At 33.3% G+C, this 26993-nt stretch overlaps 2 protein-coding genes and 1 pseudogene across 2 annotated transcripts; 2 read left to right on the top strand and 1 right to left on the bottom strand.

Moving 5' to 3' along the window:
- Positions 1-1458: 1458 nt before the first annotated feature.
- LOC132252677 (probable carboxylesterase 120) lies at positions 1459-2518 on the top strand. The gene has a single exon (XM_059733599.1). The coding sequence runs from the start codon at positions 1506-1508 to the stop codon at positions 2484-2486; it is 981 nt and encodes a 326-aa protein (XP_059589582.1). The 5' UTR covers positions 1459-1505; the 3' UTR covers positions 2487-2518.
- Positions 2519-15917: 13399 nt separating this feature from the next.
- Positions 15918-16910, top strand: LOC132255307 (carboxylesterase 1-like). Its single transcript, XM_059743391.1, has one exon. It carries the CDS (start codon positions 15918-15920, stop codon positions 16908-16910), a length of 993 nt encoding a protein of 330 aa, XP_059599374.1.
- Positions 16911-20009: 3099 nt separating this feature from the next.
- Positions 20010-25961, bottom strand: LOC100854290 (zinc finger CCCH domain-containing protein 48-like; annotated as a pseudogene).
- Positions 25962-26993: the final 1032 nt, after the last annotated feature.

Genomic DNA, 26993 nt, shown 5'->3' with positions numbered 1-26993 from the left:
ACTTCAATGCAGGTTTCACACCTAAAATCTTACTCGTGTAAATTGAAAAACAACTGTTGTTACCTGAATCAATTTCAAATTTCATTGGATTTGGGCGACGAAAATCAATTTCCCTCCATAGGCCTTGAAGATTGTTGTAATATGTTTCGATAGATCCCCCGCCTTGCTGGAGTCTCGTCACTTTCCTCTTGAGATCATAAACTTGTGAGGCGTCGGTACCATCAAAATATGTTGTGGCGATGGTATCCCATACCGCTTTTGCATTTGGAAATATGATGTAGTTGCTGATCAGTTTTGGGTCCATAGAATTAATCAACCATCCCTTCACCACTGCATTTTCAGTTCTCCATCTTCTTAAATTAGGATTTGTCTCTCGGGGCCTTAGGAAAATCACCATTTATATACCCCAACTTATCTTTGCCCGAGCCATACATCTCAACAACATAGGACCAAAGTGCATAATTGATGTCCTCCAATTTGGTTCCAATTGGTGCAGCAGCAGATTCATGACTCGGTGTAGTTTGAGTCTGGTTCAACACTAATGTTATTCTAGGTAAGAATCAAGAATGATATGTTGGTGGTGCCGTGATGAATAAGGCAATCAAAATGCATGACTTTTCTTCTCATTATTCCTTACGTTACTTTGATTTATTCAAATCAACATCAAATCGAAAAGAAAAAGACTGATCTCTCCGACCCTTTACGTAACTTGCACCTCAACCTCAATGTTGAACAACAAATAGGGTATGCTTTGGGGTTATCCCACTTTAAACTATACTTTTAATGGAACTTATTGACGGTACTTTTAGCTTTTGTCCTTCCACACAATACAACCATGACCAACAAAATCGATCTTGACGTTTTGGTGAGGTACGTATTTGAATATCTATGTCTATTGCTAGCTTGCAAGTGTATGAGCTACAAACAATCAATGTGGGGCTGGCCAGTCCCCAAGTTGCATAAACAATGGCCGACAAATATAGGTGAAGTGAATCAACCCGTGAAGAGTCGAAAGGGATATCGGGCCCTCTGATTATTTGGACTAGCACTGCGCTGCTTCATGTGGAAAGTTAGTACACCTATTTTTAGAATTATTTTGATAAGCCTAAGTCCAATAAATTATAAAATATACTTTTAATTTCCAATTTAATAATAATAAATGATTATGGGAGTTGATTGCACACATCCCTGTCCCCTTTACTCTTCGGTATAAATACAAAATATATTTATGAATTTGTCTTTTCTCCTGATTTTTTCTTTGTAAGTAACCTATTTTTTTATAAATATTTTTAATTGTTTCAATTATTAAGTATATGTTTTAAAATAAATTATTATTTTTATAAAAAAATAATAAAGTATTTTTGTATGAGGCCATGATGATGAATTAGATTTTCAAATTAGGGTTTCCAAACACGGTTTTAAGTCTATAAATATATCTAGTTGTGAGTCTAGTGACTATCCTTTAGCTCATTGCCAGACTACCCACAAATATTACAGTGATCAACATGGCAGATTACCCTGCAGTACCCAATTTCAATGACTATCTCAAGATGGTCAACAACCCCGACGGCTCCGTCACCAGGCTCGTCACCTTACCCTCCACAGCTCCATCACCTGATCACACCACCCACATCCCAGTGCTCTCCAAAGATATCACCGTCAACCCAGATAAGAACATTTGGGTCAGGGTTTTCCTGCCCCGAGAAGCACGGGATTCTACCCCTCCTGCCGCTGGAGCTGCAAGAAAGCTACCCCTCATCGTTTATTTCCACGGCGGCGGTTTCGTGATCTGCAGCGCCGCTACGACCGTTTTTCATGATCTCTGCGCTCTCATGGCGGCGGAGATCGGTGCCGTAGTCGTCTCCGTGGAGTACAGGCTGGCGCCTGAGCACCGGCTTCCGGCGGCCTACGAGGACGGAGTGGAGGCGCTGAAGTGGATCAAGAGCAGCGGAGAGGCTTGGGTGTCGGAATATGCTGACGTGTCTCGCTGTTTTCTCATGGGAAGCAGCGCTGGAGGAAACCTAGCGTACTTCGCGGGTATACATGTGGCGGATTCGGTTGCAGATCTTGAACCATTGAAGATCAGAGGGCTGATCCTGCACCAACCATTTTTTGGTGGGATCCACAGAAGCGGGTCAGAGGTGAGGTTGGAAAATGACGGTGTACTGCCTCTTTGTTCTACTGATTTGATGTGGGAATTAGCACTGCCAGAGGGCTTAGACCGTGATCACGAGTATAGCAATCCGATGGCGAAGAATGCCTCAGAACACTGTTCAAAGATCGGACGGGTGGGATGGAAATTTTTGGTGGCGGGCTGTGAGGGAGATTTGTTGCATGACCGCCAGGTGGAGTTCGTTGATATGTTAAAGGGAAATGGGATAGAGGTGGAAGCAGTGTTCGTGAGGGGAGATTGCCATGTGATAGAGCTCTTTGATTCCTCCAAAGCTAAGGCCTTGTTTGGCCGTGTAAAAAATTTCATGGCTTAGAAATAGTTTATGGCCTTGTCAACTTCTCTGCTGATTTTACCTTTTGGATTGAATGTAAGAATGTAACACGCTTATCCATTAAAATAAATAAAATTTAACCGCTTATCCAATAAAATAAATAAAATTTAACTGCTTTTAAAGTGCGTTTAATACTAATTTTATAAAACGGTTTTTAACTTTTCTATAAAATAATCCAATTCTAATTATCATCAAATTATCACTAATTAAATTTCGTAAAAATATCTAAAATATCCTTAATTCTAATGAAAATTTTATCCATAATTTATTTTATAATTTATTTTTATTAAATATATTAATCATAATTAACATCAAAATATCATTAATTAGAATAGTTAAATATTTTTAAATCAAACCTTAAATGAAAATAAAAAATATGAATCTAAAATTCTAATTTTTTTAAAATCTTTTTGTGCTTCCTAAAATTTATTTTTAAATTTTTGTGCACTTTCTAAAATACCTTTATAATTATATCTTACCTTATTTTATCATATCATCTTACTAATAATACTAAAATTTCTTCTAATTTTTATATACTTTCACCTAATTAATATTAATTAAATATAATTGTAATTCATATTTTTTTATTAAATGTGTAATTTTAATTAATCTTATATTATAAATAATTAAAATTACTAAATAATATTAAATGATAATATTTTTTACAACCAATGTTAATTAATATCTTTTTTAAATCTATTAATAATATTCCCAAAACATTAATTAAAATACTAACAAATCAAACCTTAAATTTCCAAATCAAACCCTATACCTTGCAATTCACATATCAAAAGGGGAGGGAAAAAAAAAATCCAAAGCCTTAAATCTAAAATGCCGAATTTAAATTTCATGCACTTTCCAAATCAAACCGAAAAAATCTAAAGCCCCAAATGTGATTCCATTTTCATTACACTAATTGATCAAAATTGCCCTCAATCTGAAATGCTAAATTTAAATCTCATGTACTTCCCAAATCAAACCTTAAATAGAGAAAAAAAAAAATCAAAAGCCCTAAATATGATTCCATTTTCATTACACTAATCAATCTAAATCATCCCTACCCCTCTTTGCCACACCAAACGCAAACTGATCCACCATTTTATCCCTAGACTTCACTTGGTCTATGGAGTCCAACTCTGATGATACCAAACATGTATCCAACAAGAGACTTGAACCAAAAGTGAGAGATGCCCTAATCATGACTATCTCATTGTCGATAAAAGAAGAATTGACGATTGCAATTAACTAACAAGGGTTTGTCTTACTTGGTTTTATTAACAAAGGTCTTAATGAGACAATTCTAATAGACTAAAGTAGCTTAAAGAATTATAATAATAGTTTTTTTTTTATTTGTTAGGTTTTTTCCATAAGGTTTTAAGAAGACGTTAATATTGTAATTGTCCGCTTGCAGATGAGGTGGTGAATGACCACCATTAAATTTCACTTATGAACTTCCATTTACTCAACTTAAATATGAGTAATGGAAGTCATTTATGTGAAGTCTATAAAAGGCTCTTCATACTTTGTACAAATGATATCTACATGTTAGTTCTTGTTCAATATTAACCCTCAAGGAAGCTACCCCAATGCCTCCTACTTCTTATTATCTTGCAAAAAAGATATGTCCAAATGTGCTCTAAGCAGACCTTTCTGATGGCTAAGTTAGCTTACAGGATTTGGTGGACTAAATTTTGAGGGACTAGTTGTTCATACCTTCAATTCTTGTCATTTTGCTATTATATAGATTGAATTTTGTAACATTTTTTTAGTCATTATGACCCTTCTTTGTATTCGCATTTAAACTTGTAACGCCAACCCACTAATGGCATGTAATGGTCAACTAGCGCATAACAATCATCTATTTATAACGGCTTACTACTCGAGTAGGCTTTGGTTAAATGGGATCATTCAAGTGATGGGATAAACGCAAACAATGCACAAACAGATTTTATCCCCTCTTGTGAGAACCTAATAGGAATCAATTTAATAGAGTAACAACAATTCACCCAATGCAACAAGAATATGAACACCAACAATTTTTAGCATGGAAAACCTTCCCAAATGTGAGAAGTAAAAACCACGGGACCCTTAGGCCACTTAAACCCTCCACTAATATAATCAATGGGTTACACAATTCTCTCTAGATGAAACTAGAGGTTTTTATCAGTCATATCTCAAGACAATTAGTCTTGGAAAATACAAAACAACTTGCATAAAACAATGGAGAGATCTCACCAAAACAAAGTCACTGTTCCCGAACACAAATCACCACTGTTCCAAACTCCAAATCCAATCTCCACTATTCAAAATGAAGATCAATGAGTTAAGAACGTGCTAACCAAAAATCATCTTGATCAGACCATGGATTAATCTCGATCAAAGCTGAAGATCAGAACTGCCCGGGTGAGAAGAAATTCAACAACAAAGACGCATTGTTCACGGACTGAAACAACAACCTTCCGGAACTCCAAATCTGATCTCCACCATTTAGATTAGAGATCAATGAGTTGAAAATCTCTCCTTCAAATTCCAGGTCGATCGGACCACACACGAAGCGGGATCGGTCGTTTGATGAAATCTGGATAGTAAAGAGAAGAAAAGAAATCAGCGTTTTTCTTCTCTCTAACTTCAAAAATTCAGTGGCTCTTTTTCTTTTTCTCTCTAACTTTCTCTTCCTTTTTCTTCTTACTCTCCTCCTAGGGCTGGAAAGATGAAGAAGAGAAAGAGAAAACGGTTTCTTCTTCCCTTTTATACATTAAGGCCTAAGAAGCCTTAAATGTTTGGGCTTTAGGCTTTCCTCCACAAGAAGGAAATAACCCAACCCAATAAATCTCCCATTTTCCGACTATGTGGAGGGACTCACCATCCCAGCGATGGAACAACAAACTCCAAGCTTTTCCCTTGGTAGTGTCTTTGTCAACATATCCGAGCCATTGTTATCTGTATGTATCTTCTCAATTTCAAACAAGTTGTCATTGAGAGCATCTCTCATCCAATGATACCTCACATCAATGTGTTTTGATCTTGCATGATAGGTAGAATTCTTACTGAGGTGAATAGCACTTTGGTTATCACAGTATACCACATAGCGCTGTTGTTTAAACCCGAGCTCTTGCATGAAACACTTCATCCACAACAACTCATTACATGCTTCTGCTGCTGCAATGTACTCTGCCTCTGTTGTAGAAAGTGCAACACATTTTTGTTGTCTCGATTGCCAAGACACAGTACCTCCTGAGAATGTCATCAAATAGCCTAAAGTAGACCTTCTATTATCCACATCCCCTGCCATGTCTGAATCAGTGTATCCAACAAGTATTGGTTTCCCACCTCCAAAAGTGAGTTTCAACTTAGAAGTGCCTCGTAAATATCTCATAATCCACTTGACTGCTTCCCAATGATGTCTTCCTGGATTCGATAAAAAACGGATGACAACACCAATTGCATAAGCTATGTCTGGTCTAGTACATACCATGACATACATCAAACTTCCTACTGCTGAGGCATACGAAACTCTTCTCATGTCTTCCTTCTCCTTATCTGTAGAAGGGTTATGTCTGCTGCTTAGCTTAAAGTGACTAGCTAGAGGAGAACTAACCACTTTGGCTTTGCTCATGTTAAACCTTGCAAGCATCTTTTCAATATATTGCTCTTGTAACATACATAGCTTCTTAGATGCTCTATCCCGCTCAATTCTGATGCCAAGAATTCTCTTTACTGGCCCTAAATCCTTCATGGCAAAGGATTTGCTTAACTACTTCTTCAAGTTATCAATTCTTGAAACATTCCTGCCAACAATCAAGATATCATCAACATAGAGCAACAATATAACAAAATCATCATCAGAGAATTTCTGCACAAATACACAATGGTCAGAAGTAGTTTTTCGGTAGCCTTGCTCTCCCATAACTGACTCAAACTTCTTATACCACTACCTCGGTGCTTGCTTCAAGCCATAAAGACATTTCTTCAGCTTACACACATAATCCTATTTCCCTTTTAGTACGAAACCCTCTGGTTGTTCCATATAAATTTCTTTGCCTAAATCACCATGGAGAAATGCAGTCTTAACATCCATCTGCTGAATCTCCAAATCAAGACTAGCTGCCAAGCCCAAAACCACACGAATAGATGACATCTTAACAACAGGAGAAAAAATCTCATCAAAATCATTACCTTTCTTTTGATTGAACCCTTTGACGATCAATCTAGCTTTGTAATGAGGTTGTGAAGTGTGTTCTTCTTGCTTCACTCTGTAAACCCACCTGTTCTTCAAAGCTCTTTTTCCCTTTGGCAACTTGACAAGCTCAAAATAATGGTTCACATGCAATGATTCCATCTCATCTTGCATAGCATCAACCCACTTCATCTTATTTTCATCTTCCATGTCTTCCACATAACTTTCAAGTTCTCCCCCGTCAGTTAGTAATACATAGTCATCAACAGAATATCGTGTGGAAGGATGTCGGTCTCTGGTAGACCTTCTAAGTGGAATATCTGATGGAGTCTCTGCTTCTGGTGACTACTCATGAACATCATCATCCACCTCAACTTGTGTGGGTGTTTCAACATCACCCATGTCATGTTGGTCATCATGTGCTTCATCTTCAACCTGTGTAGGAAGATTTGTCAGAGGGGCTGGATCTAAATCAATCAAATCACCACTATGCTGAGACTCCATTGGATTAGTCTTCTCAATATCCTGTATAGTATGGTCTTCCATAGACACAACATCTCGGCTTCTTACAAGTTTTTTCTGCACCGGATCATAAAACCTGTAACCAAGCTCATCCTGATCATAGCCAATAAATACACAAGGTCTTGTCTTAGCATCAAGCTTAGATCTCTCATATTTGGGAATATGCACAAAAGCCTTGCATCCAAAAACACGCAAGTGATCATAAGAGATTTCATTATTTGACCAAATTCTATCCGGAACATCAAATTCTAAAGGAACACATGGTGTAAGATTGAGAACATGTACAACAGTATTCAAAGCCTCACCCCAAAAAGATCTTGGCAACTGTGACTGCGAAAGTAAGCATCTTACTCTTTCAACCAGTGTTCTATTCATTCTCTCAGCCAACCCATTCAACTAAGGAGTCTTAGGAGGTGTCTTTTGATGTCGAATACCATATTGTCTACAATACTCATCAAAAGGACCAGAATACTCACCCCCATTATCAATCCGGATACATTTCAACTTTTCACCAGATTGTCTTTCAACAAGCGCATGAAACTGCTTAAACACGTCTAACACTTGGTCTTTTGTTTTCAAGGTATAAACCCAAATCTTTCTTGAATGATCATCTATAAAAGTCACAAAATATAGAGATTCACTAAGTGTTTTTGTTTTCATAGGGCCACACACATCAGAATACACTAAATCAAGCATACCTGGCTTCCTTGTATGGTGAAGTGTTTTAAATGCAACTCTGGTCTGCTTTCCTGCTAAGCAATGAGCACACCTCTTCAAAGATCCCTTCTTCATACCAGAAAGAAGATTCTTCTTAGCCAAAATCATCAAGCCCTTCTCACTCATGTGACCAAGTCTGTTGTGCCAAAGCTCAAATGTACTATCATCATCCACTGCATTGATATTGGAATCAATTACCCTTGCCTGCATCAAATACAATGAGGAACTCTTATTTCCTTTTGCTATCACCATAGAACCTCTAGTGAGATTCCACTGACTATCACGGAAGGTGTTGCAGAACCCTTCATCATCAAGCTTTCTTGTGGAGATTAAATTCATGCGAATATCCGGAATGTGTTTAACATTCTTCAAAGTCAACATAGTACCATTACTAGTCTCCAAACGTACATCTCCCATACCAATGGCTTTAGCTGAGCCATCATTACCCATCCTAACACTTCCAAAATCACCGGATGTGTAGGATGTAAAGAAATCCTTCCGAAGTGTAGCATGGATGGAGGCACCACTGTCAATCACCCAACTGGTTTCCTAGCAAGCAAAATTAACAACATCACTATCATAAACAATAAGGAAATCTGAAGTGGTAGTGGCAACTTGATCATCTTCACCACCATTGTCATTCTTCTTTTCCTTCACTTTCCCTTGTTTCATATCTCTCTTCAATTGATGACAATATTTTTTTATATGCCCTTTCAAATGGCAGTAGTGACACTCAACATTGGCAAACTTGTTAGTCTTGCTTTTGCTTCTATCTCTATTCTTCGGACCTTTACTCTTACTCCTCCCCCTTTTCTCAGTAACTAGGACATTTGACTGTGAAGAAGAGCCCTGTGACTTTCTTCTCATTTCTTCATTTTAAACACAACTCTTAACTAAGTCCATATTCATAATACCATCTGGGGCTGAGTTAGACAAAGAAGTTCTAAACGTCTCCCACGAGTCCGGCAATGTACCAAGAAGCCACAACCCTTGCACCTCTTCCTCAAACTTGATATTCATTCTAGCCAACTGATTAATAATACCTTGGAATGTATTCAAATGATCTGTCATAGGAGTTCCATCTTGATACTTCAAACTCATCATCTTCTTGATTAGAAACAATTTATTATTACCAGTCTTTCGAGCATATAACTGTTCGAGCTTATTCCATAGACTCCTTGCATGTTTCTCTTTACTAACATGATTGAGAACATTATCATCTACCCACTGTCTGATATAACCGCAAACCTGTCGATGAAGTAAATTCCATTCTGCATCAGTTTTATTTTCTGGCCTTTCAGAAGCAAACACAGGCAAATAATAATCCTTCATATACAATAAGTCTTCCATTTTTCCTTTCCAAACATGATAATTGGAACCATTCAGAGTGATCATTCTACTTGTATTGCTTTCCATTGTTCTACACAAGACACAAATTATCTTGAACCAATTGTCACGGACTTAATCGTTCACTAAGCTCGTGCGGCACTTAGACAAGCCAAGACGCTTGATCTTGCTAAGTCAGCCTTGCTCCCCAATGCTTAGCTTGCTCGGCTAAGACACTCGCGACTCAAAAGCTTAAGAAGCTTGGTAGGCAACTCTTGAAAGAATGGAAGCTTTCACTAACTCAAGGAAACCTTTACAAGTGTTTGGATGCTCACTTGCTTGGTGCCTTGGCCAAATGAGGCCCTCACCTATTTATAGGCACCAATGGAACTCTCTAGAACCTTGGAGGGTTCCTTACAATTCATGAATATTCTAGAATGTCCTACACTATTCTAGAATATTCAAGAGACTTCTAGAATGTCCTACACTATTCTAGAATATTCAAGAGACTTCTAGATTTTTCTAGAAAGCTTTGGACCCTTCTCATGCCTTCTACCATAGTGTAGAGTTGTGTGGACTTTTCTAGGCATTTCTAGAACCTTCCACACTCTTCCCACTAGTGGCTAAGTGTGGATGTCTCCAAGGGTCTCTAGAAGCTTCTCACCTCCTATATAAGCCATGGGGAGAGTCATTTGAAGCATCTTGTGACACAATGCTCTAATACCACTTTGATGGGATAAATGCAAACAATGCACAACCAGATTTTATCCCCTCTTGTGAAAACCTAATAAGAATCAATTTAATAGAGTAACAACAATTCACCCAATGCAACAAGAATATGAACACCAACAATTTTTAGCGTGGAAAACCTTCCCAAATGTGAGAAGTAAAAACCACGGGACCTTTAGGCCACTTAAACCCTCCACTAATATAATCAATGGGTTACAAAATTCTCTCTAGATGAAACTAGAGGTTTACATCAGTCATATCTCAAGACAATTAATCTTGGCAAATACAAAACAACTTGCATAAAACAATGGAGAGATCTCACCAAAATAGAGTCACTGTTCCAAACTCCAAATCCAATCTTGACCATTCAAAATGAAGATCAATGAGTTAAGAATGTGCTAACCAAAAATCATCTCGATCAGAGCACGGATTAATCTCGATCAAAGCTGAAGATCAGAACTGCCGGGGTGAGAAGAAATTCAACAACAAAGATGCACTGTTCACGGACTGAAACAACAACCTTTCGGAACTCCAAATCCGATCTTCACCGTTCAGATTAGAGATCAATGAGTTGAAAATCTCTGCTTCAAATTTCAGGTCGATCGGACCACACACGAAGCGGGATCGACCATTTAATGAAATCTGGGCAGTAAAGAGAAGAGAAGAAATCAGCGTTTTTCTTCTTTCTAACTTCAAAAATTCAGTGGCTCTTTTTCTTTTTCTCTCTAACTTTCTCTTCATTTTTCTTCTTACTCTCCTCCTAGGGCTGCAAAGATGAAGAAAAATAAGAGAAAACGGTTTCTTCTTCTCTTTTATACATTAAGGCCTAAGAAGCCTTAAATGTTTGGGTTTTGGGTTTTCCTCCACAAGAAGGAAATAACCCAACCCAACATCAAGTTGACATTGCTTGGGATGGGTTGCTTACTCGGCTATCTTACAACTTGGGTGCCTACGCCCCAAGTAAGAAATTGGTTCTCTTAATTAATTTTTTTTATGTGATATTTTTGAAAGAATTTATATATTTATACTATTCTTCCTTTACATTTTGTTTATACTTGTTTAATAACATTATTAATATTATAGAAACTAAAATTTCATCCCTTACTAATTTAGAAAACCTTGTTACTTATAAGCAGTGCTACTTGTATAACCTCAGAACTCGTGATCTTTTATCATTAGAAACTTGCATATAACTCTCTTTATGATTATCCAACCCTTTAGAAAATGTATTATAGTGTAAATCTATCATTTCTTTGCTCTTCCTGCTATTAAACATCCCTAAAATAATAATAATAATAATATTAATTAATTAATTTCTAAGCATAAGTATATCACACACAAAGGTTAAAAAGAAGATAAATGAAGTATACTTTAAGTTCACATTTGGAATATTGAAATACAAAATGGGAAATATGAAATTAATTTCATCCATATCCATTATTGTGTGATTATTTCTTACGATGAGACGAGAATATAAAAAATCATTAATATGACAACCGAATTTTACTTTCTTTAAGATTTTGATTCATCTTTTTTACATAATATTATGCTCCAATTTCATTTTCATTCTATTTTCATTATTATTATGTTAGTTTAAATCTTAATTATGTAAAATATATGAAGAATTTAATTCATTATTTAGGATTTTGTATCATTTAAAATGTATAATAAAATTAAAGGCATGTATTGAATAAGAATATATGCTAACTATAAAATTATATTTCTCAATTACAAAACAATAAAATACAATATTCCTCTCATAAAACCTTTCCCAAATGGTCAAACGATGTGTTGATAACTTGGAAGGGATTTTTTATAAGAGTACAGCAATTTTAAAAAATAATTCTTAAATTACCATAGTGGGGAAAATAATTCTCAATCTACGATAGTTTTTGCTAGATAGGAGGGAATGATATGTTTTTTTTTTTTAAATCGTCTCTTCAAAAGATGATTTATGACCTTTCAAAAAAAAAAAATTGTCTTTCCAAATTACTAAAAATGAGAAATCATCTCTAGAAGAAACAGTTTCCACCAATAAAATAAGAAGTTAGAAATCGTCTCTTGAAGAGAGGATTTCCACCAATAAAAAAAAAAACCACCAAAAAAAAAAAAAGAATTAAGCAATTGGAAATCGTCTCTTCGATACAAATGGCAACAAAAACAACAACTGCAGCAACAGAATGTAGAACAAATGGATGGATCCAATTCGATGAAGGGGAATTACTGCATAGAAGAAGCTTGGTAGAAAGAAATGTCATTTAACAGATGATGCAGTTGTCTTGTCCTTCTCCCACCACCCACCTTATAAACATGACTACTACTAAAACAAAATAAGATTATTTATTTTATAAATAATTATTTCATAAATTAATAACAAATTTGTTTTTTATAAAATCATTTTCTCATAAACAAAAAAATAGATAAATATTATTTATCTTGTAAATAAAAAAAATATCAAACTAAATTAATTTTATTAGTTGTAATTAATTGAATTAATTTAAAGAAAAATTGAAGATTAAGAACAATTAAAATTATTTAACTTATTTTTTTATATTTTATTCATTTTATAGTGAAATTTTAACTTAAAAGATTAATATTTTTAATCTTAAAATTTATATAATAAAATTAATTTTAAAATTTAACAAAACAAAATTATTTATTTTGTAAATAATTATTTAATAAATTAATAATAGATTTGTTTTTTAAACTCATTTTTCACATAAAATTGATAGTAATTTTTTTATTTTTTTAATTCCAAAGTGAAAGAAAAAAAATAATAGATAAATATTATTTATCTTATGTTAAATTTAGTATACTATTTATAAATTAAATTTAGTAAATAAAATTAATTAATTTGATAATATATATTTTTAATAATTGTATTATTGTATAAGTATAATAGGGAATGGAAAAATAGATTTTTAAAGTTTTTTTTTTTTTTTTTAAATCGTCTCTTGAAGACACAATTTCTTATGTCAATTTTTTTAAACTCAATTTTCATAGAAAATTGATAAAGTTTTTTTTTTTTTTAATTCCAAAGTGAAAGTAAAAAAATAATATATAAATATTATTTATCTTATATTAAATTTAGTATATTATTTATATATTAAATTTAGTAAATAAAATTAATTAATTTTATAATATATATTTATAATAATTGTATTATTGTATAAATAGAATAAAGAATGAAAAAAGTGGATTTTTTAAGGTTTTTTTTTTGTTTTTTTTTTCAAGAGAGAATTTCTCGCTTTTATTCTGCCTACTTGGCTTTTTTTAGGATTTCTTAGTTTTGTGTGGAAATCGTCTCTTAAACGATTTCTCACTTGGTTTTATTTTTATTTTTATTTTTAAATCATCTTTTGAAGAGACATGCAATTTCTCACTTCTTAATTTTTATTTTTTTTATTTTTGTGAAAATCATCTTTTCAAGAGATGATTTCTCATTTCATTTATTTCCCCACTTCTTAAATTTTTGAAATTGTGTCTTGGAAAGACGATTTTTTTTATAATTTTTTTAAAATCGTCTTTTGAAGAAACGATTTTTCACTTATAATTTATTTTCTCTCTCTTATTTGGATAAAACTACGATAAATTTGGAATTATTTTTTCTATTACTGTAATTTAGGAATTATTTTTTAAAACTGTCGTACTCTTATCAAAAGTCCGACTTGGAAGTAAAACTTTAATTTTCGGGAGAATTACCTAATAGGGTAGGCTGAAAAAAATAATTACTAGGAAGGCTCACTCATCTCAAAGATTTTTAGAGGACAATTTTACCCTTTAATATGTTTTCTATATTATTTATAAATAAATTTGAGATTGCCAATGATGTGGGGCTCATACATGATGGTAAGTACAGGTTGATTGGTAAACAACCCTACATTTTTCAGCCTGAAAAAATTGTTGTTCACTTTTGAATAATCAAGTTATTATTTAAAAATTTGCTATTTTTTAAAAAAAAATTGAGATTTTTTAAAGAACCTTGTAAAACAATAATTTTCAATATCTCATAAATAAAAACCATATCCCAAAATTATTATATCGTTTTATATATGTAACATACAATTACAAATTTTGTTACCATAATATAATGAATAATTATTTTTTATGAGCAATCATCAATTAAATAATATATAAATATTCAATTTACTAACACACACCTATTAAATGGAATAACTCACAATTATTCATTAGGTAATATGGCTCATGAAAAAATTAAATAAAAATAAATTAAATTATGGTGTAATATATTGTAATGATAATGTATTTATATTGTAAGTATAATGCATTTATGTCGTACCTATATTTCATTACAAAAGTAATAATTCTAAAAATGTTTATTTATTAACACATCATATCAATATATTAACATTTATCTAGTGTATTAAAATTATTTAATAATTTATATATATAAAAATATAAAAAAAAAACTACGAGTTTCGTGAATTCAAATTAGTATTTCATTTGGTTTCATAAATTATTTATGATATAGGTATGTTGTGAAATATGGTATGATCATACAAAATTATCATTTTTATAAAAAATTTCAAAAATTTCCTAATTAGGTTTTATTGTGATGTATTATAATGTTAGTGTATTTATATTATAATTATAACATGTTTTCGTTGTACCCGTATTTTATAATAAAAGTAATAATTTTGAAAATAATTTTTTATACCTTATTAATATTCAACATATCAAATATATTAACATCATCCACTGGATGCATTGAGAAAAAAAATTATATATGAAAAAAAAAAAACACTATGCAAAGGAAAAAAAAAATCATATGAATTTTTAAAAATTATTTTATTATAAAAATAAAAAAAATGATTAAATCTTCTTCATCATTTTCTTATTCTTTTTAGATAATCTGAGTGAAAAATTAAATATTTTATCTTCCTTGAATTTAATATAAAAACATAATTTATTAATTTAAAATTATAATATATATATATATATATATAAAGCATCATTTTTATTATATAATTATAAAACTTATTTTTTTCTTAATAAAATTAAAAATTAGAATAAAAATAAAAAAAATGTAAAAAAAAACAATAAATGATATTTTGAAAATATTTTTTAAAAGTATTTTTGTTTTAAATAATAAATTTAAATAAAAAATTATATATAATTATAAGGGTTAAATTCAAAATTTTGATTTAAAATTTGAATATCAATAATTAGAATAAATGTGGGACCCATGCACTATAAATGTCATAACAAATTTAAATACTTTGAATTTTAAAAGTTTTAGTTGAAAGACAGTTTTGGTATTTAAGCTTATTAAAGTCATCATCAAGAATTATTAGAAGAGACCACAATTTCTAATCATCGACCCATCCCACCCTATTGGGTAATTTTCCCTACTTTTAATTTGAAATTTTACAATATTATTTAAGACATCTTGCCAAATAATTAATAAAATTTAGAATGAATTAAGAAGATATATGAAACATGGTATGATAGTCATGCAAATTATGATAAATTTGGAATTATTTTTTAAAACTTTGGTATTCTAATCAAAAATCCGACTTGGAAGTAAAACTTTTCTAAGAGGGACGTGGAGGTGATAAGCTATGGTATTCCAAGTGGAACTTAAAGGTTTTTTGGAAGAGAGAAATTGAAGAATTATTGCTTGTGATTCTCATTGATATGGTTAGTATATATACAGATTGCATGAGCACGAAAATAGGAAACTTATTACAAAGAAATAGGAAACAAAATAAATTGAGTAACTATACAAATAAATGGTATAACTACAAATATTCCAAAATATTCAAACTTGAAAATCCCTTGATTTTCTCCCTTGACTTTCTCAACTTGATTGTATCCTTATCAGAACTATCCAGTCTCCCCTTTACTCTTCGGTATAAATATCTAGTAGTGACTATACTTGCACTCATGACCAGACCACCATAAATATTACAGCGATCAACATGTCAGATTACCCTGCAATACCTAAACCCACCGTCAACTTCAATGACTATCTCAAGATGATCAACAACCCCGACGGCTCCGTCACCAGGCCCATCATCTTACCGACTACCGCTGCATCACCTGATCACACTACCCGCATCCCAGTGCTCTCCAAAGATGTTACCATCAACCCAGATAAGAACATTTGGGTCAGGGTTTTCCTGCCCCGAGAAGAACGGGATACTTCCCCTCCTGCTGCTGGAGCTGCAAGAAAGCTGCCCCTCATCGTTTACTTCCACGGCGGCGGTTTCGTGATCTGCAGCGCCGCTGACACCGTTTTTCATGATCACTGCGCTCACATGGCAGCGGAGATCGGTGCCGTCGTCGTCTCCGTGGAGTACAGGCTGGCGCCTGAGCATCGGCTTCCGGCAGCCTACGAGGACGGAGTGGAGGCGCTGCACTGGATCAAGAGCAGCGGAGAGGTTTGGGTGTCAGAGCATGCTGACGTGTCGCGGTGTTTTCTCATGGGTAGCAGTGCGGGAGCAAACCTAGCGTACTTCACGGGCATACGCGTGGCGGATTCAGTAGGAGATCTTGAGCCGTTGAAGATCGGAGGGCTTATCTTGCACCATCCATTTTTTGGTGGGATCCAGAGAACTGGGTCAGAGGTGAGGTTGGAAAAAAACGGTGTACTGCCTCTATGTGCTACTGATCTGGCGTGGCAATTATCACTGCCAGAGGGCGTTGACCGCGATCACGAGTATAGCAATCCGATGGCTAAGAAAGCCTCAGAACACTGTTCAAAGATCGGACGGGTGGGGTGGAAGTTGTTGGTGACGGGCTGTGAGGGAGATTTGTTGCATGACCGCCAGGTGGAGTTCGTCGATATGTTAAAGGCAAATGGGGTAGAGGTGGAAGCAGAGTTCGTGAGAGGAGATTACCATGTGATAGAGCTCTTTGATTCCTCCAAAGCTAAGGCCTTGTTTGGCCTCGTAAAAAATTTCATGGCTTAGAAGCAGCTCATGGCCTTGTCAAGTTCTTTGCTGCTTTTCCCTTTTCTTGTGCTATGGATTGAATATAACTTGCTTATCCCACAAAATAATTAAAAATAAACTGCTTTTAATAAATCTTTATACATTTTCTAAAATTTCTTTTTAATCTTCGTACACTTTCTAAAATAATGTTATAAATTAAATTTCTTCAAATTTTATATATAAAACCTAATTAATTTTAATTTAAATTAATCTTATATTATCACTAATTAAAATTACTAAATAATATTAAATGATAATATTTTTTACAACTAATATTAGTTAGTACCCATTTTATAAAATCTATTAATACACTTCCCAAAATATTAATTAAATACACTACCCAAATAAAACCTTAAAGTTCTAAATCAAACCCTAAACATTGCAATTCGCATATCCAATCCAAAGAGGAGAAAAAAAAAAGTATATCAATCATAAAAGAAAGAGTACATTAATTTAAGTGACATTTGAATCATTTGGTGAGAATAAAAACAAAAGAAAAAGAAAAAAGAAATGAAGAAGAAGATAAACTTGAGGGACTAAAATAAAAGTTGCCCTAAAATTCATGTTGTGTATGAGTTGTGTCAAAATGATCAACCCTAACCTTGGCAATCTTTGACACTACATCATTGTTCCAATGACATAATACATATTAAAGTTTGAAATAAGGCACAAACAATGATAGAGGCCATTATTAAAAACAAAAAAGAATAAAAGAATTAAAAATAAATAAATAAATAAACAAACAACACCCAAAAGGAAGCGTAAGGAAGCAAAAGGAGAGCAAAAAAAGGGAAGCAAACACTATCAAAAGCAACAACATGAAGAGATAAGGGTCCCTACAAGTAATAAAAGGGCTCACTATGAAGTTGACACCCCCAATTGGAAATGACCCTTGCACTTGAAGTTAAAGTAAAAGAAGAAAGGAGAAAAAATAAATAAGAGGTTTATCGGAATTGCATAACCCAAATGACATTAGATGTTTTTAATGGATGACCTGGGAATAATGACATAAGAAAGGCGAGAGAAAAAGAGGAGATAGGAATAAGATCTATTTCACTTACTTAATAGTATGGAAATGCATTAATTTCCTCTCTATTGACCCAATTTATGATATTATCGAAGTAAAACAAGAGATCTAAAGAAGAATAGAGGTTAGACAATATTAGTAACAAGTAAATCCTTTCTATGAAAAAAAACAACTTGAAATATTTTAGGGATAAACGTCAACCGTAAGGTCTGAGATGACCCAAAAAGCACTTGATCATGATCGACTTTGTCGGCCTACTTGAATATTGAGCATTTACCTAAAAGAACTAGTATCCCCCCTCTCTCTCTCTCCCCCTCCTTCCCCTTTTCTCTCATCTCCCTCTCTTCAATTGATAAGCATAAAGCCTATAATCATCTTGGTAGTGCTTCCCTTATAATGCCACATATCCCACACCAACTTTTTCCTCTTACTTTCACCTATCAAAGGCAATTGAGCAAGAAAATGAGGGTAATGGATAGGTTTAAACATTGACCAAGAACCTAAATGGTTATGGACTAGGCCAGTCAACTCTCCTTGATGGGATGAGCCCACAATGAGTTGTTAGATTCAGCCCTAAAGACAAACTCGAGTATTATTTGTTACTTGAATGACTTTCGTACTTATGATCATCTTGTTGTTCAGTCATGCACAAGTTATAAGCCTTTCATGAGCCATTGGATGTACATATGGTAATCTTGTAGTTACCACTCCCATCCCATCTTCAATGATTAGCTTTCTATTTTTGCAACTTTGAACATAAGCCTACATTTTTCTCCAAGTATCATGGTTTAAAAAATAAATTAAAAATACTTTATTAATATTATAAGAGCTATAATTCCATCACTTATCAGTCTAGAAAACCACATTACTTACAAACAACAACACGACTTGTACTAGGGAACTCAAAACCTTTTATCATTAAAAACTTGTATTTAATTCTCTTTATGATCAACCATCTTTTCAAAAACCATAGTACAGTGTAAATTTGTCATTTCTTTGCTCTTCGAAATGGTTCCAAAAAAAAAAATTATTTTCTACACTATTTAGAACACAAGTATATTACATAGCTCTTAGAAATGAATACAAAAAACTTTAGTTTCTACACTATTTAGAGAACAAGTACATTACATACAAAAATTAGAAGGAAAATGGATCAAGTTATTTTGCATTACATTAAGGTTACGTTTTGAATGTTGGAATAGGAAATCAATTCCATTTTTGTTCATTATTACATTTAGATTATGATTCACCTCTAGTTTTATACTATTTTCATTCATATTCTCACATATCAAATGCATCTTGTAGCACGTTTACACTCTTTTAAATAAACAATCAATAATTATATTATTAATATCATATTTTGTCTCACTTTGTCGATAAGCAAACTCAACACAATCTAACTCAACCATAGGAATCCTTATTTTTTTTTATCACAATGCTCCATCATGGTTGAACCTTTTATTAATGGTAAACCAAAGAGTTTGCCTTTTTCGAAACCATAGTTTTCCTCTATGCTTTAATTTCAACTTTAATCAACTTTAATCAACTTTCTCCTTAAAAGTGATCATCATCAAGAACGAAAGTATTGTTAATATTTAATGATATTTCAAAGAAATATTATGTATTTGTGAACCTCGACATGATATATAGATAGGAATTAAGTATGTTTTTCAACATAGATAGGAATTAAGTATGTTTTTCAACATTTTTTACTACTTTTAGGTTTATTTTGGGTTTGTCAGCATTTTCTATGATTTTTCCACCACCCTTAGGTTTAGGGTTTATCAGGATTTTGGAAGATTTTACCTTGATATTTGACTGGTGAACAAAGGGCCAACACTCACAAAATTTGGTCTACACTCTTACAAAATGAAAGGAAAGGAGAACCCAAAAATCAAGCCTTGGTCTCCCATGTGGACAATGGTTGGGTAGCATACATGTGAATAAGTGTTTTTTACAACTTGAAATGAATTGATTAGAATGATTCTCCCTCAGAAATTTTTTAGAATTTATATTTTTCTCCTTCAAAAATTTTCAAAAAACAAGCCAAATCACATGCAATAATGGATGCATTAACGGTCTTGTGATAAGTAAATGAATACAATTCACATGTAAATGTAACAATACTCCCCAATTAGGATTTACATCAATTTCCAACTACTCTAATTTTAAATCCAAATATATTTTACCTCCAAAAACTTAATTGTAACTTATGAAACTTATCAAACTATTTTAAGGATTAGATAATCAAATTTTAGGTTATATTCACAACTAATTTACTTATTAACATAGCGTAACTTTCTCTTAGAATTAAGTAAAAAAACAAACACCACATTATTCTTCCTTGTGGTTATTCCTGCTTTTGTGTATGAGCATGTTTTCATGAGAGCAAGGGGAATGTGAGGGATGGAGTGAATCCAGTGGACGTAAACAGGCAACAATTTTATTCCCCGTGTTTCAACCTAAGAGCCAGCCAAAAATTGAATGTGTTCATGATCATCATAATTTTAGAGCATACATCATATAACTGCAAACCAAACTATATCACATTGGCACAATAAGTGAAACTATCCCAGTTATACTCAAGAATGACCAAGGGGGGATTCAGTTATATATTTCTAATTTGCCCATCAAAAATAAAAATAATTTTCTAGAGGAGAATGGATTTTCCAAATTCTTTAGCAAATTATGTATTTCATCAATTTATCAAAGATCTTCTCCTTAAGAAATTTTATCAAATACCTTGCAAGTATTCATCAGTTTTACAACGATGAGAAAACACCAACACAACCAAGATATTATTCACTATTTTGAGATATGAATATAAAAAAAGGCACAAAGATAATAGTGAAGACACAAGAATCTTAACCAATTCACCTACACTGTTGCAACACTCACTTGGCTACCAAGGCTCCCCAAAAACCTAAACAAGCATTCAAGATTTTGAAATCTCTCATTGCTTTTTAGTTCATGAAATGCTCCTCTAAGCTTCTTTCAACTTTAGCGTTGCCAATCAATCCATTGTCAGTGCAAGAAAGGAATTCCTTAACAATTTCTCAGACAATATATTTGAGGACTCTAATTGGAATTTTGCTATCTCAAAATATTAGTAACCTGCTCAAGTCTCTCAAAAAGCCTCTTCCACACCACAAAAAGCGAAGTAAATTTCAGTGCATTAACCTTAAGATAGACCCCAAGTCTAAAGGACTTTGTGAATTGATAAGTCTTAATGATAACACTTTAAAGCACAGTAGAGCTCCAAAACAGGTTGACCCTACCCACTTGACCCGAAAGGCAAGCTGCACAGCTTGGTTGACCAGACTAGACCAATCAACCTGGCCCTCCTAGCCTACCCAATTAAGAAGGCTCAACAACCATAACAAAAATACAACACAAATACTGCCAAAGGTTTTGATCCTAGCCCTAAGGCCTCAACTCAAGCTTACCAATAAGTCATGCATGAGTTTACAAATAAAGTACAGCCAGAGAAAAGAAAAGCAAAAAATCATTTATTTATTTTTGATAGGTAAATAAGATGTATTATACATGAAAAAAAGGTATACATGATGTATACAAAGAAGCCACAATACCCAAGAGGAGGCATGAAAACACAAAAACCAGCAAACGCGCCCTACCTAGAGCCTAACCAATCCACAAAGCCCAACATCGACAAAGTGTTGTCCCCAAGCTAAAAATCATATCCAAGCTAAACGCACAAACAAAGTATTCAATTCGGGGATTCAAATGACAAAGCATCCTTGAGGCCTTCAAGACTTGGAAAGCCTTCAAAGTTTTCTAAGAGCTGAGCTTGAGCACGGTGTTCGAAAGATCAACACAAGCAGACTCAACCCAAATCAAGAGTGCATGAAATACTCATGAAAATGTCAATGCATGCACTTGCCTTAACAGTGAGTACTTATAAAACATCAATTATCACAATTCTATCCCTTGATGACATGGTTAAAAATTAAAATCACATGAACCATGCAAACATATGGTTCTTCTTAACCACCTAAAAGCCAAAGCCAAGAGACTCAATATGGTGCAGGCTAACCTATTATGGAACCTACACATGAAATTTATATGACAATAAGAATAATCGGCTTGTAGTCAAAAGAATTACCTGTACACCAGCAAAGAGCAAATCATTACCAAAAACCAATGCATAAACTTGTCCAATGGGTCCACTGAGACTCAATTCAGTGTTATTTTGAGTGTGCCATGCCTGCAATATCATCATAAATTGTCCAGTGAGGCAAGATATCATCTGCTTGGTACTGCTATATTCAAGTTGCTAATCCTATAAGAACAAGGTGCAATGAAACATAGTAGTGATAGCAAAAGAAAAAACAATAGTACTGTTTATTTCTATAGTTATATTCTTTCGTGTTTCCTATCAAAAAACAAAAAAACAACAAAAATGGTAGTGATAATACTATAGTATATATAATAAGAGCAAAAGGGAGGAGATTTTGCATTCAAACCCACCTTAACAACATTTGGTATACCCACAAACAACCATGGGCCCTCACTAATCATACAGCCAACTTCTCCACCAAGATTAACCACACCAGTGGACTACAAAAGAAAAGAAAAAACAAAGAAAGGCCATAAGATACAAAACTAAGGACAGCTTGTTTGCCAACAAAAAAAGAAAGGAAAACAAAACATAAAACTTCCTTTATTGCTAAAAAAAATTAAAACTTCATTCTTTTTTTTATGAGAAACAACAATATAGTATATTAAGTTAAGTAAAATAAGTACAATAGACAGATGAGAAATCCTCCAAAATCTACACAAAAAGAAAGTAGGAACCTCCACAGTTCAAGTAAATCTATACGACAATGAGGTTCCACAAACCATGTCCCATGTGGGAATACACAAAAATAATCTATCCTTGCTAGCCCACACCCTTGGAACTACACACCAACATCTAATCAAGTTGGATCAAATTAAGGGGAATACCCTTAAAAGTTGTGGTGCAAGAATCCCAAAATGAGGCTAAGAAATAAATTATCTCCCAAAGACCCTCTAAAGTTCTCACCTTGTCCTAAAAAATCATAGCATTTCTTTCCCGCCACATAACCCACATCAAAGCAAGACAAGTGAACTGCCACAACACCTTGCCTCTACTGGTATTTCTCAATCCCTTATATGAGACAATCATCATGTCACAATACTCCTAAGAGGAAACCAATCCATATGAGCCAAGTTGAATAGTCTATGCCATAGTCCTAAACTCAATGGACAATATAAGAAGATATGATCTATCATTTCACCATTCTCCATACACAACAAACAAACATCAGGACTAAGGACTTTGCAGGATCTTCTTAGTTGTAGCTTGTCATTAGTGTTTACCTTCTTGAGTGCCACTAACCGAGCAAAAGATTTGACCTTAAATGAGGCTTGCGATTTCCAAACAAAATCAATAGGGAATAATGGAATTGGATCAATATGGTTGGATAGGATTGAAAAGAACGACTTTACCATAAATAAACCTGAAGAAAATAGGGATCAAGCTTTCAAATAGGACCAGATGGAGATAAGTGCAAATGTGAAAGAGAGGACATGAGTCTTTCAAGATATTCTATCTCAAAATCCAAAAGATTGTGACGTAAGTTTAGATTCCAAGAGAAAGAATTAGTGGACCCAAGAACTAATGAAATAGTAAGGTTTTTAATTGTGACAATTCTGAATAGATCTAGGAATTAAGAACAGAAAGGTTGATCCCCCCACCACAAGTCTTCCCAAAAAAGAAATTCTTATCTCATCCCCCACCACCAACTAAGTGTATCTAGAAAAATCTTGAAAGACCTATGCAATGGCCTTCCAAAGACAACGATGTGACCACCTAGCTATAGTGTTGACATCCTACCCATTCACATGTGTCCCAAAGAACAAACTTTCCTTAGGAAGCCTCCATAGTCGTTTCCCTAATAGAGCACAATTCCTTACATAAATCTTCCTAAACCCTAATCCCCCTTCCCCCTTAGACTTACACACTAAGTACCAACTAACGAGATGGTCTTGCTTATACTCCCTAACCCCCTGACCACAAAAAACCCCTTTGCAATTTCTCAATTTTCAACACTACTCAAAATTAAAACTTCATGCTAACCAATATAATATTCATATATCTATAGGACAAGGGAGGTATTTTTTCCCCTCAAGTCTCAAAAACTACAATTCCAATATTCTAAACTTTAGGTCCATTTACTTCAAGGTCCCAAAACCCATTTTTTATGATGGCTTTCATTCTCCAAAGTCAAATGTTGAAAGAAAACACCATTTTCCAAATACATCATCTCATGTTGTTTCACACTGTCACCTCAAATGAAAGTGCAAGCAACTTTATGAAATGCACTGCCAAACACATGTTCTGCTCTTTTTTGGATAGAAAACATTATTTATTCTTGGTGTATAAATTGTTATTAAAAATATTGCTTGGTGTAAATTATTTTTAAGATATAACATTATTAAAAATTGTTAGTCGGTGTAAAAATAAATATAATAGTGCTTTAATTTTTTTTAATTCTAAATATCATCATATACCAATTCCAAGGCATGTTTTCTTATGTATTCCTCCGCTTTTCCAGCAACTAACCAAAGCATTAAGAAATAAACAGTAAAAACACCAATTCACCACAAAAACAAATAATAATAATAACAACCTGACCAGATTGACGGTCCCAAATCCTCACAGTCTCATCTTTGCTACCAGTATATAGCTTATCAGACCCAGATGGCTAAGCAATCCCACTGACGACCTGTCCACTAAACCTCGATCAGCCCATCCATTCAAATGCACAAGAACTCCAAATATAACCAAAATTCAAACAAATTGATTACTTTCTAATGCCCTTCAAGCAGTGTCAAACTCGAGAAACAATCACCAATACTCCAAGAATGCAAAAAATTGCACTTATCCCCATAACTACAATTTCCTTGAAGCCAATAATTACAAAGCTTCTCAATCTCTATTGCCCGCGCCACTACCTGGAGCTCTATTGCCTGCACCACCGCCATGAACTCGCCCCCACGCAGGATTAAATTAGGGCTTCTTCGTGCACCAGAAAAGCTGCGATCGTCATGTACTCCTTGATTCGGCCGTTTGGACGATGATCCATTGCTTATGAATGGTTGGTATTGTTCGGGAGGAGGAGCTGGTAATTCTCTGTGTAGGTACGGACAGGGGAACTTGTTGCACCTGCCTGCCCTCCAACGGTAACAAACCTTTTGTTGTTTGCCACTATCATTCGAAGCCCCAAGTCGTTGAAACACCCGTTTGTTACCATGCTCGTCAACATCCATAGCTAAAGAAGATCAAAACAGAGATTAAATGTAGACCTTTGCTTTGAAACTGAACTGAAAATCTTTATCTTTATCTTTATACCGAAAACAGGGAATTAGGGTATCCCGAAATAGCAATTCAAGATTTTGACCATAGGTTCCAACAGTTACAGATCCAATCTCATCATTGGAAACCCTAATTTCCTCAAAATTTCCATTCAGAACTTTATATTCAGAAAGGAAACACAGTGCATGCACCGGCGGAGTAACGTCGAGAAACAAAGAGTCGAGCATCGTCAACAGGTTGAAACAGTTAGACAAGGAAACCAGGTAATCAAGAAATCTGAACAGTGGAATGATTAGTCAAAACAGTTGATTCATCAGACCTGATCACCATAAACCCCCAGTCTCCTCCCTCTCAGCTCTCTATCCGGAAACACTCTCCAAGCTGAAATAGCGAATCCGAGGATAGGCGATTGTTCGAAACTGAAATAAATGGAGTCCAATCCCCGTGGAGTGGCTCCTTGCTGTTAGTGCCAAGTTTTCTGTCTAAAAGGAATAAAAAGGCTTGTTTGGAAGGCAAGAAAAGGTGGCCGATTGAAAAAGGGAAGGTTCTTGAGGATGAAATCACAAACACTAATTGGGTTCAGTTGTCTGGGCTCTGGAGAGGCTGAATCAAACAGCAGGGAATCGGCAGAGGTGATGGTAACTTGATTTACTAAATTACCCTTCTTCTTGCGTGCTACTACTACGATTTGTTGACGTGGCAAGTTTTTTTACTTGACTAATTATATCATTTTAATCATTTTATTTTTAGTACCATATGAATGGATCATAGCGAATTCAATAAAAATCTTATAACCTGAGTTTTTAAAAATAGTTTTCTGTTTTTAAAAACAGAAATTAATTTAAATTTTTTTTTTTGAAATAGTTAATTTTTTTCACAAATTAACTCCAAATTAAAAGGTGATATTTGGTTTTTGACTAAATAAAAAAAAATAAAAATATTTTAACCATTTTTATTTAATTAAAAATAATTAATAGACATCAACTAATATTATTAAACTAAACTTATTGATTAATATCAACAAAGTACTTTTAGTTGAATAGAAAAAGTCAAATATTTTGACTTTTTCTATTCAACCATAAAAACAAACACAATTAAAGCGTTGAATTTGTTAACAACTCCGTTAATTTTTAAAAACAATTTAAAACTTAAATAATAAACTCATTAATACCATAAATTTGTTAATATAATAAAATATCATTTTTTCTAACTTATAATAAAATAATATATTTTCAATTAAAAATATAATTTATAATTTTATTATAATATTACTATTTTATTTTACTAAAAACTATATATTTTTTAATTTATTTGTAATTACAAAATTATTTTCATTTTCAATAACACTTCAATTAAATTTAATTAATTAATATTATATAAATTGAATTTAAAATATTTTTACAAAATCAAAACAAATTTAAAAAAAATTATCCAAACAAGTCTTTTTGTTTTTTATTTTTAAAATCCTTTTATAAAAACAACTTGTCAAATATCTTTATTTTTATAAAACATTTAAAAAAAAATTTGGTTCTTTAATTTAAAAACAATTTCTCAAAAAAAAAAAAAACATAAGAAAGCATGATCAAACAAGAAATTTAAAAAATATATAATTAATTAATTAAAATACTTGTTTGACTTGTATTGAAAATGAATATTAAAATTATTTTTATCCTAT

The sequence above is a fragment of the Vitis vinifera genome, chromosome 16, assembly GCF_030704535.1.
Source record: "Vitis vinifera cultivar Pinot Noir 40024 chromosome 16, ASM3070453v1".
Lineage (NCBI taxonomy): Eukaryota > Viridiplantae > Streptophyta > Magnoliopsida > Vitales > Vitaceae > Vitis > Vitis vinifera.
Note: the sequence above shows the minus strand (reverse complement) of the source record. Positions and strands in the feature narration are given on the sequence as shown.

Excerpts from the sequence above, each read along its gene's own strand:
- LOC132252677 (XM_059733599.1), top strand. The coding sequence starts at position 1,506 with ATGGCAGATTACCCTGCAGTACCCAATTTCAATGACTATCTCAAGATG.
- LOC132255307 (XM_059743391.1), top strand. The coding sequence starts at position 15,918 with ATGTCAGATTACCCTGCAATACCTAAACCCACCGTCAACTTCAATGAC.